Source organism: Stegostoma tigrinum, chromosome 11, assembly GCF_030684315.1.
Source record: "Stegostoma tigrinum isolate sSteTig4 chromosome 11, sSteTig4.hap1, whole genome shotgun sequence".
NCBI lineage: Eukaryota > Metazoa > Chordata > Chondrichthyes > Orectolobiformes > Stegostomatidae > Stegostoma > Stegostoma tigrinum.
In genome coordinates, this window is record NC_081364.1 from 27,975,217 (window position 1) to 27,993,928 (window position 18,712).

General features: G+C 39.2%; 1 protein-coding gene and 1 long non-coding RNA gene across 4 annotated transcripts in view; one reads left to right on the forward strand and one right to left on the reverse strand.

Annotated features, from left to right (window-relative positions):
• Positions 1 to 12,223, forward strand: part of LOC125460426 (uncharacterized) — a 42,677-nt gene extending 30,454 nt beyond the window's left edge. The window contains exon 4 of one of the 2 annotated variants that reach the window (XR_007249252.2): positions 12,045 to 12,223. This is a non-coding gene — a long non-coding RNA (uncharacterized LOC125460426). The remainder of the gene's footprint in view (positions 1 to 12,044) is intronic. The other variant, XR_007249253.2, reaches the window with a different exon arrangement.
• Positions 12,196 to 18,712, reverse strand: part of fam120c (family with sequence similarity 120 member C) — a 124,425-nt gene continuing 117,908 nt past the window's right edge. For both annotated transcript variants that reach the window (XM_048547917.2, XM_048547916.2), the window contains one exon: positions 12,196 to 14,140. In XM_048547917.2, coding sequence (XP_048403874.1) covers positions 13,793 to 14,140 — 348 coding nt within the window. In that variant the 3' untranslated portion in view covers positions 12,196 to 13,792. The remainder of the gene's footprint in view (positions 14,141 to 18,712) is intronic.

An 18,712-nucleotide genomic window follows, 5' to 3' on the forward strand; every position in this document is an offset into this window, starting at 1 on the left:
TTCTAGGTGCTGTGGGCCAGACCTGCCTTCGCACAGAGAGCTCAAGAAGGCTGGTCTTCACACATGTATTATTAAAAAATGCTGACCCACACACAATAACATTAGCGCAGATAGCCAAAAACATGGTTAGATAGTTTTCAAAGACAGCCTTAAAGGAGGAGAAGTGAGGTACCCAGGTGGGGGGATTTAGGAAGTGAATTTCCTAGTTTAGGTCCAAGCAAACTTAAGACACAGCCATCAATACTGGATGAAGTCAAAATGCGAATGCTCAAAAGAACAGAATGAAATCAGATATATCAGAGGGTTGTGGGATGGAATGAGATTACCAGATATACAGATGGGTGAAGCCATGTAAAGATTTGGAATTAAGGAGGAGAATTTTTAAAAATTGAGCCGTTTCTTAGCTGTACGGGTCAGCAACCACATAGGTGATGAATGAATGGGATTTGGTGGAAGATAGGACACAGGCAGCAGAGTACTGGAAGGCTTTGGAATGTTCAGGTTTAGCAAGAACAGAAGAACAGATAATGTTTGAGCAGGAGACAAGCTGTGGTGAGAGTGGAGGTTGACAATATCACAGTGGCTCAACATAAAACCTCTGCTGACTTCAACTGGATAAAGCTGTCACTTTTTTTAATCAAAGATTCAGAAACAATACAAATTACTCTTTCATTAATTGAATACAGCCATGCAAAATTTTGGTTTTAAGCTTATCTTTTCTTGCAATGGTCTAACAGTTAATTTATGTTAGCACACCTTTGGGAATAAAGCATTGGGCAGTTATTTTGGTGTTCTTCATCTGTGTAGCATGAACAGCAATTTGACAAATGCTGGGAAAGGACGCAGTCCTGGTTTTTGGCCTTAGAACTCAACATTGTCAATGCAGCTGCTGTATGAGTTTGCGCAGTTTAGTTTGAGGTAAATCATCAGAATATGTTGTAGGTGTTTGAAGGAGCCGCCGCTGGGCCTTGAGGTCTGTGATCAAGGTTCACATAGGAAGATAGCAGGCATTGGGAGAGCAGTTCAGGGATTGGGAGGAAGCTGGAGATGTTGGGACCAAGTTTGGTTGTAATTGCTGGTGGACAAAATTGATTTTTTTGCCATGACAATTATGCAACCTCAACCGCCTTAGACCAATTCCAAGTTGCAACAAGGTTCCTCATTTGCATATGAAAAAGAACCCACGCCCATTTCAGTATTACGTAAAAGATGTTAATTTTTTTGTCTGTTTCCAATACAATGGGCAAGGTTGAAGCTCCACAATTTTGTTATCTTGGATTCTCCAGCATCTGCAGTTCCCATTATCACTGATGGGATGGGTAAAGCTCTCTGGTCTGAAGTATTTACTTCCTGTCTGCTCATTGACATTTTCAGAGACCATGTAGCATCAATGAAACAGACAGTAGTCAGTCTGTTGCGTTTCTGTGGATGATTTTAAAGGAAGATCTTAATAATAGATTCAGCACAAATTAAGGTAGGTGCAAAGAGAGTTTGAGCGTTAACTGTTGGTTTAATAATTTTGGAAAAGAGAAAAATGCAAAACAAAAAGTGAACAACACAATTTAAGAATGTCTGAGATTAAGGCATCAAAGAGATAAAAGAAAACACGAAGAGCCCATTACCATTTCTGCAGTGTTGGAAAGGAAAGATAATCAGACACCATAAATGCCCAATGTCTAAAGCTTAAATGGTAAAATTACCATAGTTACTTCCAAAGTTCCTTTTTTGTCTGGAATCCAATAATTGTTGCTGAAATATTGTCCTTGAATCTTAGAATCCGTACAGTGCAGAAAGAGGTTGTTTGAGTCCATTGAGTGAACAGTCATCAATATTCTAACAAGAAAATTGTGTGTTAGTTTTCATTAATAGAGGGATTGAGTTCAAGAGCCGTGATGTTATGCTCCAGCTATACAAAAGCCTGGTTTGGCCACATCTGGTGTATTGTGTCCAGTTCTGGTCACCTCATTACAGGAAAGGTGAGGAAGCATTGGAAAAGGTGCAGAGGAGATGTACCAGGATATTGCCTGGAATGGAGGGAAGGCCTTACGAGGAAAAGTTGAGAGCGCTAGGGCTTTTCTCTTTAGAACGACCAAGGATGAGAGGTGACTTGATAGAGGTGTATTAAATGATCAGATGTATAGATAGTGGTCAGCCAGAGACATCTTCCTAGGGTGGAGGTAGCTATTATGAGGGTGCATACTTTTTTTAAAGTGAGTGGAGTAGATACAGGGGAAACATCAGTGTGGTAGGGGCATGGAATGCATTGCCAGAAAGGGTAATCGAGTCGGCCTCATTAGGGACATTTAAGTGGCTATTAGGCAGGCATATGGATGATAGAACGAGGAGGGATGGAGGTTAGATAGACCTTAGGTTTAGGGTAAAGGTTTGGCAAAACATTGTGGGCCAAATGGCCTGTACTGTGCTGTACTGTTCTATAAATTGCATTCATACGGTTTTCTTTTAACAAAGTTAAAATGTCCTAAGGTACTTACCAAGAAACCTAAACAGGTAAAATAAATCTGAGCCAAAGAAAGAAAAGGAAGAGCAGTGACTAAACCTTGATTGAGGTGAGTTTTAAGGAGCATCCTGGAGGAGATGGTTTAGGTAGGCAAGTTTAGTGAGAATAGTGAGGGCACCTTGGTGGCTCAGAGATCAGCATGGCTGCCTGAAAGTGCCAGGGACGGTCCAATTCCGCCTTTGGGTAACTGTCTGTTTGAAGTTCGCACATTCTCTCAGAGTCTATGTCCGTTTCTGCTGGGTGCTCTGGATTCCTCCCATTCCAGAGATGTGTAGGTTGGGTGGATTGGCCATGCTAAATTGTCCATTGTTGTCTAGGGATGTACTGGCCAGGTGGGTTAGCTCGGGTAAATGCAAAGTTGTGGGAGTGGGCTTGGGTGCGATGCTCTTCAGAGGTTGGTGTGGACCTGATGGGCTGAATGGCCTGCTTCGCACTGTGGGGATTCTATTACTCTCTGAAATTCGAGGGCTCACAGCCACCAATGAAACTCAGCATGTGTAAGGGGCTAAAATGGAGACACATGTGGAAAGGAATTTTAAGTTTAAAGTGTTTATGGAAAGAGAACCAACATAGCTCAGTCAGCATAGGTGTGACGTTTGAATGAACTAGATAGGTAATTGAATTTTGGATCAATAGAAATCAATAAAGGATTTTGTTTTCTTTATTCATTCACAGGATGACGGTGTCACTGGCAATGCAACATTTATTGCCCATCCTTAATTGCCCAGAGGCCAGACCCAGTAAGGCTGGCAGTGTGCTTCCCTAAAGGACATTAGTGAACCAGACGGGTTTTCCTATAATCAAAAATAGATTCACGATCATCATTAGATTCTTAATTTCAGATATTTATTGGATTCAAATTCCACCATCTGCTGTGGTGTAATTTGAACCCGGGTACCCCAAAAGTCATCTGGTTCTCTGGATCAACAGTCCAGTGACAATACCACTTAGCCATGACTTCACACAAGTTGGGTGGAAGTTGAGACTGGCCATGGATGTGTATGAATAACTGAAGTCTGAAAAGATGACATCTTGAATGAAGGGTGAAAACAGCAAATTTCTAGAAGTGGTTTCTGATGATCTTGGTGTGAAGCTCAATGCAAAGTAAAATAAGATGCTTGAGGCAGTGAGCACAGATGGCAATAGAATTGATAGTGAGAGAACAGAATCTGTAGTGGGAATCAAAGACATGACTTCAGTTTTTGAAACGTTGCAATGGAGGAAACTTGATCTCATCCAGCACAGAGAAGTGAATAGGAAGATTAGACTAGGTGGATGGTGAGCTATAGTTGCAGATTTGTGTAAAACCTGATGTGTCTTCAGATGCTGTAACCAGGACATAACGTGAATGAGAAACGAGGGAACCCAGAAAGATTCCAGAGTTACAGCAATAGAAGACTGGATCGAAGCCACTGCAGGAGGTTCTATGGCTATGATGAGATAGGAACGAATAACAGATAGCACCACTCAGGTAGAAAACGGGAAGTAGTATTAGGAAAAAATGGCAGTCAATAATGTTGAAACCACTTCAGTGTTGTGGTGGGGTGGGGCGGGACATTCTTGCAAGGGTGCAAACAAAGATAGACAGGAAAAGTGGGCATGAAATTGGAAGATGATGACACATTCCAAGACTCCTGTGGCTCTTCTTCCCCCTATTTGTCTGTCCAGAGCAATTGTTGTCAACATTTTTGCAGCTGTCATCTCATGAGGCCTGAAAATTGTTGCAACCCCTTAGTGAGACCTGGGGGAGCATGGGCATGTGAGGGACATGTGAGAGTCCAGGAGACAGGCAGCAAGCAAATGGAGGCCAGTCTTTCAGATATAGGGAACATAACTTTCATAATTTGGTCAGAACTCCAGTGGCAACTTGAAAAAATACCAGCAGAACTGTGGACACCATAAAACAAGAACAAAACCGAAACAGCAACAAAAACAGAAGTTGCTGGAAAAGCTCAGCAGGTCTGGCAATATCTGTGAAGAAAACAATCAGAGTTAATGTTATTGGTCCGGTGACATTCTGAAGAAGGGTCACTCGACCTATAATGTTAAAATGTTTTTCTTCACAGATGCTGCCAGACTTGCTGAGCTTTTCCAGCAACTTCAAACCTTCAGCTTGTGATCCTGTTTAGGGCCCAACCTGCATGTTGAGGACCTGTGGTCTTCAGTGAGTGTTAACAGGTTACTTAATCACAGATGAAATTATTGACAATCCCAAACCAGTTCATATTTTGTCAAACTATAAGCACTTTCCAATAGGAGGCCACTAGACATTGATCAGGAACAAAAATACCTATTAAGTTTCACTTTGGGGACACAGTTGTCACACATACTAGTTGTACACCTGATTAAACCAGGATGAGATTTGGAAGGTTTCATATCTGTATGGTTTGATCCTGAATCATACAGTCGATTAGTCCAAGGAGACACTGTAGGATTAAATTTCTTTTTCTAGTTTTAATTTATGACTTGTGATAGCTGAAGACAAACAGCATCTAAAAATACAATGAACTGAGGCAATACCTAAACAATTAGAAAATGAATAAACATGTTGCTTTACTGTTCAAAATTGTACAGATTTACTGATATTACATATTAACATTCATGGTGGTTTGAAAAGGATTTGTAAATAAAATTACAGTGAGGCTGGGTGTACAACACTATTTCCCAGAAAAACCAGCAGGTGGCACCACAAAATTTAAATTCAAAGTGAACTAAGCTTTCCCTTCCACTGCGTGTATCAAGTTTCAGGTTGGCAAATCAATATTTCTCTTTTATTTGATCTTCTTGAATATACCATTCAGACTGATATAAATTTATATCATAAGCTACGGTCTTTTAATTCAGTTTCTCAATCCAAGAAGAGGACAACAAAATTTAAGAGCATTTATAATAATGTCTTTTAAGGAACCTTTTTCAATTAAATTTATAATCAGACTTCCATATCTAAATTATAATGCTATATAATATTCATATTAAAGTCACATATGTAAATGCTCTTATACTAATGTTTTTACGAAAATATATATGTATCGGCAGCTGTGACCTTTTGTCTTCATTTTCCATAGGGTACCCATCCCTTTCTTTCCTGAGTGAAACATTTGAGTCTTAAATATATTAAATGCTGCAGCATCTATAACTCCGTGGAGAACTCCAAAAATTCACGAACATTACATCTCAGTTCTCAATGACTTTTCCCTTACATTCAGGTTGTGCCCCTTGTGCTGGATTCTCTAGCCAGCAGAAACAATCTCTGTGCCTACCCTGTCCACTCCCTTATATCTCAGTGAGATCACTGCTCATTCTTACAAATTGCAGCGAGTAAAGACCTAACATATTCAGCCTCACATCACAGAACATGGCTTTTCTGCCAAAGAACAGTTGCAGTGAATTGGCTGTACTGCCTCAAATGCAACTGTCAAGTCCATTAAGCAATCCTCAATAAAATATCTGAACTCCATGAGCCATTCTGTATGGAGCCTTCTTGTTCCCCTTCATCTAACTACTAGTTCAATCTTCGAAAGCTCAAATACATTCCTTAAAACATGATTCTTGCTGCATCAATCAAATCACTTACAAATCAAAGATTGAACTCACCTGGTACTTGTTACTAGTTGGTTAACCTGGCAATCTTGTGCCTGTTTTAGCACTCAATTCCTGCATGCTCCCATCTCCAACCACTGCTTAATTATTCTGCAGACCTCCAGAAAGTCTCTGCAAGTCAACAGGTTTCTGGTAAAGCACCACTGAACTGATCCCATACAATTTCTGTTGGTTGTGCATGGATGGCATGTCACACAACATGGCCTCTTAAGATTGGTACATACACTTAAAGGAACTTCACTTGTGCTCAACACATTCTTGACTGTTTTGCAGCTGCAGTTTAGAAGGAAAATTGTTCCACTGATCCTAGTTTAAGAGCCAACGGATTCATAACATCATATGGACCTTAAAGCTCTTCTTCAGAATGCTTTTAAAAATAGTATCCAATAAAGGCCACTCCATTGTCAACAGTTACACCTACTATACTCATGCTTTTTAAAAAAAAACTGTTATCAAAATATGGTTATAAGTTCAACCATGAAATAATCTCTCACTTGCAAAACGCAGGAAAAAGTAAGCAGACTCAAATTAAAGACAACACTACAAATAACTTGCAACTTAATTATATATCCCAATTGATAATTGCTGTTTTCAAAGCAATTCTGTGGTCATCACTTGCTGTGGAAAGAAAAAAAATTTAACTCTCATTGCATATCAATCTTTGCTATCCTGCATCTGAAAATCAAATTGTACAAACTCCAACCAATTTCATTTTCCATTCTCTCTGCCACTTAATACTAGAAACTGTTGGTGGAACGTCTGTTTTACGCATATAGGCAAGAATATGTTCAATGTTTTGATTTAAAAAAGGCTACACATTTTTCTTTTTAAAGACATTAGAAATTAATTATCTTTCACTATTTTGGTTGCTTATGATAGTACCTGGATCTGAGCTGAAAGTCCTAACTCGATAAATTTTAAGCTTATTAAGCAAATTTTGCTCCAAAGAATGTATTATGTAAACTACATTAAATATTAAACAATGCATTCACTTTTTATCTTTGGAAACTAATTCAGCACATCCATCTTAATTGCTTCAATTTCCTCCAATTAATGGTATATGAGGAAAACAATAAAAATGTTCTGGGTGGGAAAAATCAGATTATCTGCTAAATTTGTTTCCAATAACTACTAAACTGCAGGCTACTCAACATAATTCATTAAAGTCTGGGAAAAAAAAAGGTTTAGATCCGTAAGTTACTGCCCTCCTCACCACACCATAAAACATATTTATTTAATAGATTATACCTAATTCACACTGCATACCTGTATTTCCTAATAATCCATTACGGCACAATGAGGAAGATCATAAGCAAAAGGTACCTGCTCCACTAATACAATGTGACAAACAAAGATCAGGCATTCTATCTACTTCACCACATTCAAACTAAGTGTTTTAAATTAGGATTCATCCAATCAGAAAATTATTATTTGGAGGGACCTGGAAAGTTGTCACAGAAATGCAACTTTAAATATTCTCTGCAAAACTGCTCTGTACTTTTAGCATATGGCTGCCCAAATATTTGGGATTTTAATAACCAAAACACTGTTTCTATAATTTCTCAGTGTCCACAAAAGAAGCAAGTTACAATGCTATTGAACATGATCTGTAGCTTAGAAGCTTTAATGTCATTTGTCTGCCATACATTACTTACATTAATTCCTTTTGCAGTGACTCTTCAAACTGGCAGAAGGCAGCAGACATTATATTCTGTAACCCGCAATAAAGGTGAATAAGTGAGACCTCATCCTTACTTCAACTCTACTACTGGTGCACTGCCTAAAGTCAGGCAACAGTGAGCAAGCATATGCCCAAAAGTGGTTAAGAATCAAAAATGATGCCATCTCCTCCATAAAAAGAAACTTCCCTACACTTCTGCCCATCCCCATACCATCTGACCTTTGTATTAACTCTTGCACTCTGAAGAGACATGCTTTGCATTTAATATCCAAGTGGAATTTAGCCAAATCTCCCATTCTCCAAGTAATGCGCTGTTGTTTCAAGTCTTGCCATAAGAGAATTAAAAACTTTCACAGGTTATCTTACTTTTAAGTATGAGTATTTACTGAGCATGACAATGTAATGTGTGAATAGTATTAAATAAATCATAATCAAAGAAATTAATCAATGGAAGAAAATTTAAATGGGGCACTTAAAAATCAGAGAAATAATAGCTGATGATTCACATTTTAATTTGGAACTGGCATTCTTTTATGTTTGTAGAAACCAAAATTTTAAAATATTTTGCAGAATACAACAGACTGCATAAAATACAATAACAGTGGATGTGTACTTAATGAAGGAGAACCAGTGGTGCTGCCAAACTAAGCCAGGCTTCTGCCAAATGGAGCATCATTTAGATCACAACTCTGCTTCAGAGTAATTTACAGAAATTATCATTCCTCCTTTACAAATGCTAATACCCAGTTGAAGAGGCCAATTTTATTTGATCAGTTAGTGAGGATGGTAATGGGAAATGTAAGGAGAGTCCAGGATGTTGGGTAGACAAATGCCTTTCATTGCTCTTTTATCAATATGACTGCAGAGTAGGTTGAAGGAAACAATTGACGTATATTAGTTTCCAAAATAACACCCACAGTATGTCATATACATGAATAAAGGAGGACTTCAAAGAGCAGATCGAGATGGTAGGGCAAGTGATTACATGTTTATGTATTCACAAACTGTATTTCCATCAAGAAAATAAATTCTCATGTTAAGAATTCTTTTGAGAAACAATTGAGATTCCTGTTCAATCAATATTTTTAATGCTGCTGAAGACTGGTCTATAATTAAAACTAAACAATTGGAGCTTGTGCAAGGGAGATGTTGGGTATTCAGTTGAATTGCAGTGTATTTTTAGCACAATGGTTGCTTTGGAATGACTGTTTATAAGTTACTGTTGGAAAACTTTGGATCCGCACACGATTAATTTGAAAATTGCAGACTAATTTAGGCTAATATTACAGGATTCTTAAAATGTTATCACTGGCAATGGGCAAAACCTAATTTCACTGCTGCTCCACTTAAGTTACAATCCTGCTGTTAACATTAGCTTCTACCTTCTGCTTCAATCAGTCTTTTCTTGAAGTTTCTTAAAATCCAATATATTCAACAATGCTAAGTAGGGCAAATTACATATTTCTATACCAGAAAGTGCCAACACTATTACATTTCTGGAGAAATTGCCCAAAGGTATTTCACATGGTAGAAAGGAAAATAGTGTTGGACTAAAGACAAAAACAATTAAAATGGATGGTTGAAAGCAGACCTGCCAACTATGTGGCAAAAGGAACAATAAATGAAATAGTCATCAGAACAAGACAGAGTCCATTGGGATGGGTGAAGGTGCCGTAAATGTATTTAGAGAGCTGAAGGAGGTGACGAAGAAAAAAAATGGGGTGGTCCATGGAAAGGTTTAAGCACACGATAAGAATTTTAAACTAGAAGCACTGGAGCACCTTACGTCAGGTAATACAGGTCAGCAACAACTTAGTGCTACAAGTAATAAAGAACATGTAGTCATGAGTGCTGTAGAGCTTCAAATGACCTAGCAGCAATGAAACAGATTTAAAGCCTCACCCTTTTCTCCCCAACTCAGTGTGTCCTGGAAGACTCAACCTGATGCTTGATTTTTGCAGTAAAAGTGCTAGATTTATGTACTTTTAAAAAACAAAACCTCTTCATAATCCTCTCATGACAATTATCCAGCCTTGAAATGTGGTCTCAGTAGTATATGAAGGTTGAAGATATTTCTGGAGATCTGAAACATAAACAGAAATTGCTGGTGAAACTCAGCAGGTCTGGTAGCACCTGTGGAGAGAAAACACAGTTGACATTTTGAGTCTGGTAACTTTTTCACAATTCTAATGAGTTACCAGATTGAACTGCTTTCTCCCCACAGATGTTGCCAGACCTACTAAGTTTTGCCAGCAGTCTCTGCTTTGGTAGGGGTTCTAAAGGCTTTTGGACAAGCATTTAAATGCATCGAGGCATCAAAGAAGTTGAGAGAAAGCGGGAGTTAGATTCTACCACTGTATGTGTAAAAGCTGAACACATACCTATGGACATGTTTAGAGATGCAGTATGCAGGAAGGGGCGAAGAATAAATTGGTGAGGAACTACAGTGTTGATGGTATGTGGTGAGAAGTGATGATGGAGATGCTCCTGGTTTATTTCAATAAACAAATGTGGGACAAAACAGGACCACGTCCCATTCAGTTTAGTGGAAGGCAGTCATTAAAGAAGGTCAATCCCACAAAGTTACCATCCAGTACAAATAACTACTTTGATTTTGACTGTTTGTTGAAATAGTAGTTTTCAGAGAAGCCAGAACAGAATACAAATCAATTTTGTCCAATCAAAGTTGACACTGCGGCATACAGGGAAAGAGTAAACGCTTCTGATTTAAAAATGAAACAATAAGAGCGAACTGGAGTTAGAAATCCAGGAATTTCTTGATTTTCATACTGACCAATTACTGATATCTGGTATACACAAAAACACACATTAAGTTGTGAGCTGGTTGTTGAACCAGTGTGAAAACCTGAAAGGCCTTTAACGTGGCTGCCGAAGTCCAACAAACAAACAGCCTGATACTTGCATCAAATGCCTCGAGCCAGTTTCCAGTATGTTGTTTTTCACATGGATAATTATCATCTTCTAAGAAGCCCTTTCAATGATGAGCAAGATTGGTGAGTGTTAATCAAAGAACAACGCTGAATTTAAACCTTCATCATCCATCCAACTTGTTACATACAACTGCACTAATATTTTTCACATTTTGCTACTTTTTGGAAGGTTCTTTTGTGTAACACTACCTTAGTTAATTAGTTGATGAGTTTCCAATAGCTTATGAAGAAGCATATACACTAAAGGTGTGATAACACAGTGTGAAGCTGGAGGGACACAGCAGGCCAGGCAGTATCAGAGGAGCAGGAAAGTTGACATTTCAGGTCAGGACCCTTCTTCATCTTTTAAGTTAATTTATATTTTTGCATAAACATCTTAGTGATGAGCTCCCATTTGCTGAGATCACTTAAAACACTTTTCATGAAAAGACCACTTAATAAATGTCTGATAGTGCTCCTTTGGTTCTGAACCATCTACAGCAGAGGCAAGTTTTAACACACACAGCTCAAGCAAGTACACCGCTTACTCTGCACCCTCACAATACAGTACTAAAGTAAATAGTTCAAAAGCAGTGGATTTATTCTGCTTTACAAAATGTAGCAAATGCTGGGATTACTGCCACAAGTCTGAAATTTCAATATTAGGAACAGGAAATGTTTCACAGTTGGGTGAAAGTGAACTTTTTTCTATGATATTGGTTTAGCATTTCAGTATTGGATGCAAACAAGTCACACATGGCGCTACCTAGTACAATCTGTTGCAAAATGTAGCTTAGCATATAAATTTTAGTCATAATATGCCAAATGTTAGTCAAATTCCTAATAAGTGAAGGGTGCTTGAATGTTGACTGAAAATATATCAGATTCAAAGAAATTAGCTGCATCACAATAGACCGTAGTTGTTCAAATTCATGCACATTAAACCAGACATAACGTTTCATGAAAAATGTTTCCCTGATTTTAGCAAATAAAAACTTGGCTCCAGGACAAATACTCTCAGCTTACGAATTATTTTAAAACACTAAATCTTCAGCACATTTCTTCATTAATATCCTATTGGTAATATATTAGTTAATATGGGATGAGTGACACATTTCAACAAGAAAGTATCAAGTAAAGGTATGCTCCAAGGACTGACTCAACATAAACAATTTTAACACGAGGCCTATACGCTGAAAATTATTCTAGTTTACTATGTTTACACACTACATTTTTAAATGCTTCTGGGATAATTTGAAAAGACAAAGAAAATTAAAATGGGGATTAGCACAGTATTAATTACTTTTTCCCTCAGGCATAAAACTGCAAGCAAGTTGTGAAAGTCCAAAAACTCAATTTTTGCACAATTTTCAACAGAAAGCTTGAAGAAAGCAGAACTTACTCCCAACTTCCCAGAAAAGTACAAGATAATCCAGTCCATCAATGGAAAAAGGAACAACCAATGGTTTATACTAAAAGAATAAAGATTTTTATTAAGCATTGTAAGTTGCATTCAATAGCCTTCCAGTATTACACCACACCATAATCCATCAGCAACCGAGCAAACCCAACAGTCGTTCATTCTTGCACAATCCATATGTAGGTAGAACTCCTTTCAACTTACAGAAAAGGTACTATGTAGCTGTTGCGGGCAGGGATTTGGTGGGGGTGGGGGGGGTGTTACATTTTATTTCTGTTCACTAATGTGTGATGAAGAGCATCAGGAAAATTATATGAAATAATAATAAAGTAAGGATTCTGATTCAAAGTACATCAGGTTTGAAACACTAACAAAAACAGCAGAATGATACAAGTTTACTTGCTTATACTAAACTCTTGATGGGAAAATTTTAAAACGAGCAATTTGCTGAATTGTCTGCTACGTAGGGGTAATTTTTTTGAAGATTGAAGCTTTTCAAGAATTTTGTAGAAAGATCACTTTGCTAATACAAATGCATAAAACAGCAACAGAGAACAATATGAATACAGTAGCGATGAGTACACCAGGGTTAACATTAATCATTCAGAGTGGCTAGATAACTTTTGTAGGTTTTTTTTAGAATAAATGCAACAGAGGTCAATAACCACAAAATTTAAGGTTAGAGCAAGATCAGTTAATGACTAAACATATTTTAACATCTTTTTATAGGACTATGACTAACTTTTAAAATTTGCAAATGGGCACAGTACTTGTAGGATGGAAGAAAGAGGACGATAACATGCATAATATTAACTACACACTTCAAAAATTATGAACCATGCAGAAGTTTAGCCGAAGTAGTACTAATGTCTACATCTGATTCAAAAACCACTGATTTCATTGATTCACGGATGCATGGTAAGAGCTGTCATATTCACAAAACATATCAATTATATGGTGATGTTTAACTTTTTAAAGGTCATCTGCATCTTCAATGAATGTTTTCAGTTGTTTTCTCAACATGTAATTTGCTTCTTACACATATTTGCTTTTTCTTAAAGATTGCCAAAACTGAAGCTGCGTATTACTTTCTAGAAACTTAAACATTGAATTATTTTATTTTATAAATCTTTTGCTGACATAACCACACCAAAACTAATGACATTGAAGTAGTAGAATTTTTTTGTGGTTCTATGCCTTTTGCAGGCTTGTGAAATTTAAATCTTAAAATAAGCAACTGACACAACACATAAAATCAATTAAGATGGCAAAGTTATGGTGCCAAGTACTGTACTGTATTTTAACCTATGTATTGAAGACTGCCAAATTAAAGCCATATTTGCTTTACGTTCTGAAAAAGAAAATGTAAATTGTCATAACCAGTTTGAATGTCTTGTTATACCATTTCAAATGTGGGAGTCAAATGCTCTTCATTTCATTTGGTAGCATTCAACTGCAACTGGCTAGAAAAGATTGCTTGTTAAACAGCTGACATCAAAGAGGGATCCAAATTTCCAATGTCCTTATTTCTCTATGGAGAAGAAAATATTGTATGCAACTGTAGGCCTTCTTTTTCAAATATTCCTATTCTGTAACCTTCCAAACATCCTTCACCCCCTGAACAAAAAACAAAAAAATACAGATTACTCTTCCTTTTTCAAGACAGCAGTATCAAGATTTTCACCTCTATTGCAACTGCCATCTGTAGTTAGTGCATTTAAGTGAGGAGTTGTATTGCACATTTTAGAGTCATTATTCAAGGCACTTTCAGTTTGGTTGGAAGCCCTGATGTCTCCTTTGTTTCCATTTAGCTCGGAAACAGGTTTACTTTCATCTGAAACTCCATTTTCAGCAGGAGAGCTATCTGAAGAGTCTTCTGCAAGACCTGGCTGAGATTTCTCATGTTCCTCTGAACCATGGTCTCCAGAATCCCCAGATGCCTTCAATTCTTGAGCAATTTCTTCTGCTGAAGCAGCATAAGCTGGCTGACCCTGTCACGTATAAAAAGGAACACTTCAATAAGCACACACTTTGAAACAAATACTTGCTGTTCGACAAGATATTCCAACATAACAGATCAATAACTTTATAAGCCAAAGATGTAAATATATGATTAATATAGCGTCAATGAAATATAATTCAACAGGGCCTTATTGCTTATCTAGTTATTAATTAACTCAGTCACAAATATTTCAAAGTGCTTGTGGATGCCAAAATCAGTATTTTGACTCCAAAAGTAGACCAAGATTAAAAATTTTATACAGCTTTCAATATCCAGAAGTGAGATTCATCCAGTCATTCTGATTTAGGAAACATTTTACTAGAAGGCCATCCAGTTCATTGGACCATTTCTGTCATATAACTAGATCATGCCTCATCAGTAATCATTTCCATCTGCCTTTCTTTGTTTCATTTTCCTTGATTCTCTATATTTCCTGATTTCTTTCCTACATGGCCAGCTCTATTTCTACTATGCCCTCTTTTACTGGATTATCCACCACAGGAAATATTATCTACCCTATCTAATCTATTTATCATCTTAAACTATTTATTTAGACTATTCAACCTTTTAAATGCTTGGAAAGACATCAGAAATGACCAATCTATCACACTTTAACCAATTAAAACCTGCAATATAACCCAAAGGCCAACGTGTAGCTTGATGCCCAGAACAGAAAACAATATTTCAAAGCTTTGCATGACAGAAGCACTATACACTCACTTTTGTATTCCAGCCTCCTTGAGATGAAGGTCAACATTCCACTGGCCTTGTCACACTCAAGTGTGACTTTTTTATGCAAACAGATATCAATACTCCTTTGTTCTGTTATAACTTGGCAGCGGAGAGCGGTGCGAGCCGGGCGGACGAGAGGTCAGGGCAGAGAGGCAGTTGGGAAGGTAAGTGAGTGCTATTTATGTAAGTGTGTTCTCAGCCCCAGGTCCTACACAGTAGGATCGCCCTCCCACCCTCCTCCTCTAGCCTAATTAAGAGTCCACAGACTCACAGCAAACAACAAGGGTTGAGGGAAGTGCCTGATGAGTAAAGTGCGAGTTTTCGGCAAAGAGGCTCAGTGAGAAGATTATGCCACTGTTGAAGAGGGTGAAGACATGAGTGCCAAGCTGATTCAGTGTGCTGCGTGCATGATGTGGGAGGTCAGGGACACTGATGATGTTTCTGGCTCCTATACCTGTGGTAAGTGTGTACAAATTCAGCTTCTGAAGGAGGTTGTTCTGAAGAAAGAACTAGATGACCTCAGGCTTATCCGAGAGAATGAGAATTTTCTGGACAGGACCTTCAGCGAGGTCATTACACCGAGGATACCTGAAGGGAGAAGGGGGATGTCGATGACAAAGGAAGACATGAATGAAGTACAAGAGAACCCAGGGGAAGCACCTATTGTAAACAGGCTGACTGTCTTGGAAACTGTCAAGACAGACGACACTGCCAGTCCGAGAGGTGGACAGGTCTGCGAGTCAAAAATTGGTGTCGAGGCAGAGCCGAGAAGTCAGACATCACAGAGAGCTGTGGCAATAGGGGACTCCATTGTGAGAGGGACTGACAGGGGTTTCTGCGGTCACAGGCGAGATTTGATGGTGTGTTGCCTTCCTGGTGCCAGGATCCAGGACGTCACTGATTGAGTGCAGAGAATCCTCGCGGGTGAAGGTGAAGAGCCAGAGGTGGTGGTGCATGTCGGCACTAATGACGTTGGGAAGAAAAGGAGGAGCATTCTACAGCGGGACTTCAGAGAACTCGGAAGAAGGCTGAAGAGCAGGACGTCCAGGATGGTTATCTCTGGTTTGCTTCCAGTTCCTCGGGCTGAAGAGGGCAGGAACAGAGAGATAATGGACTTGTGTGGCCGAGGGACTGGTGCCGGAAGCAAGGATTTAAATTCTTGGATCACTGGGGTATGTTTTGGGGTAAGAATAAATTGTACAAGAGGGACGGTTTGCATCTTAATAGGTGGGGGGCCAGCATTCTGGCAGGCAGGTTTGCCACTGCAACACAGGTGCGTTTAAACTAAGTAATGGGGGGGAGGGGCCAAACTAGAAATTTAAGAATCAAGTTAAAGGGAAAGTGAGAATAAGAGAAGTTAAGAAGGACAACAGAATCAACAGAGCAGAAAACTCAAGAAGGGATCGTACAGTATGGCCAAGTGAAACAGGGATTGATAGGAAGGGTGAAGGGAGAAACAAATTAAAAATATTATATATGATGCACGAAGCATAAGAAATAAGGTGCATGAGCTTGAGGCTCAGTTGGAAGTTGGCAAGTATGATGTTGTGGGGATAGCTGAGATGTGGCTTCAAGTGGACAGGGCCTGGGAAATGAATATTCAAGGCTATACGTGCTATCGAAAGGACAGGCTGGTGGGCAGAGGGGGTGGGGTGGCCCTGTTGGTGAAAAATGATATTCAGTCCCTTGCGAGGGGGGACACAGAGTCAGGAGATGTAGAGTCAGTATGGAGAGAGCTGAGAAATTCTAAGGGTAGAAAGACCCTAATAAGAGTTATCTACAGGCCCCCAAACAGTAGTCAGGATGTAGGGTGCAAGTTGAATCAAGAGTTGAAATTGGCCTGTCACAAAGGTATCACTACAGTTGTTATGGGAGATTTCAACATGCGGGTAGACTGGGAGAATCAAGATGGTACTGGACCCCAAGAAAGGGAGTTTGTGGAGTGCCTCAGAGGTGGATTCTTAGAACAGCTTGTACTGGAGCCTACCAGGGAGGAAGCAATTCTGGATCTGGTGATGTGCAATGAACCGGATTTGATCAGGGACCTCAAAGTAAAGGAGCCATTAGGAGGTCGTGACCATAATATGATAAGTTTTAATCTGCAGTTTGAGAGGGAGAAGGGAGAATCGGAAGTGTCAGTATTGCAGTTGAATAAAGGGAACGATGGAGCTATGAGGGAGGAGCTGACCAAAGTTCAATGGTACAATACCCTAGCAGGGATGGCAGTGGAACAACAATGGCAGGTGTTTCTGGATATAATGCAGAAGGTGCAGGATCAGTTCATACCAAACAGCAAGAAAGATCCTAAGGGGAGGCAGGGGTGGCCGTGGCTGATGAGGGAAGTTAAGGACTATATAAAGATAAAAGAGAAGTAGTGTAACATAGCAAAGATGAGTGGGAAGCCGGAGGACTGGGAAGCTTTTAAAGAGCAACAGCGGATAACTAAAAAGGCAATACACAGAGAAAAAATGAGCTATGAAGGCAAACTGGCCAAAAATATAAAGGAGGATAGTAAAAGCTTTTTAAGGTATGTGAAAAGAAAAAAAAATGGTTAAGACTAAAATTGGGCCCTTGAAGTCAAAAACAAGTGAATTTATTATGGGGAACAAGGAAATGGCAGAAGAGTTGAATAGGTACTTTGGATCTGTCTTTACTAGGGAAGACACAAGCAATCTCCCAGATGCAACAGTGGCTGAAGGACCTAGGGTAATGGACGAGCTGAAGGGTATTTATATTAGGCAGGAAACGGTGTTGGATAGACTGTTAGGACTGAAGGCCAATAAGTCCCCGGGACCTGATGGTCTGCATCCCAGGGTACTTAAGGCGGTGGCTCTAGACATTGTGGACGCATTGGTAATGATTTTCCAAGATTCTATAGATTCAGGATCAGTTCCTGCGGATTGGAGGGTGGCAAATGTTGTCCCACTTTTCAAGAAAGGAGGGAGAGAGAAAACAGGAAATTATAGACCGGTTAGCCTGACGTCAGTGGTGGGAAAGATGCTGGAGTCAATTATAAAAGATGAAATTACGACTCATTTAGATAGCAGTAACAGAATAGGTCAGATTCAGCATGGATTTACGAAGGGGAAATCGTGCTTGACTAATCGTCTGGAATTTTTTGAGGAAGTATCTATGAAGATAGATAAGGGAGAACCAGTGGATGTAGTGTACCTGGACTTTCAGAAAGCCTTTGATAAAGTCCTGCATAGGAGATTAGTGAGCAAAATTAGGGCACATGGTATTGGGGGCAAAATACTGGCTTGGATTGAAAATTGGCTGGCTGACAGGAAGCAAAGAGTAGTGATAAAAGGGTCCCTTTTGGAATGGCAGGCAGTGACCAGTGGCGTTCCACAAGGTTCGGTGCTGGGACCGCAGCGGTTTACGATATATATTAACGATATAGACGAAGGCATTAAAAGTAATAATAGCTAATTTGCCGATGACACAAAGTTGGGTGGCAGTGTGAAATGTGAGGAGGGTGTTATGAGAATACAGAGTGACTTGGACAGGCTAGGTGAGTGGACGGATGCATGGCAGACGCAGTTTAATGTGGATGAATGTGCGGGTGTACACTTTGGTGGCAAGAACAGGAAGGCAGATTACTATCTCAATGGAGTCAAGTTAGGTAAAGGGGAAGCACAACGAGATCTAGGTGTTCTTGTACATCAGTCAATGAAAGCAAGCAAGTAGGTACAGCAGGCAGTGAAGAAAGCTAGTAGCATGCTGGCCTTCATAACAAGAGGAATTGAGTATAGGAGCAAAGAGGTCCTTCTGCAACTGTACAGGGCCCTGGTAAGACCAAACCTGGAGTATTGTGTGCAGTTTTGGT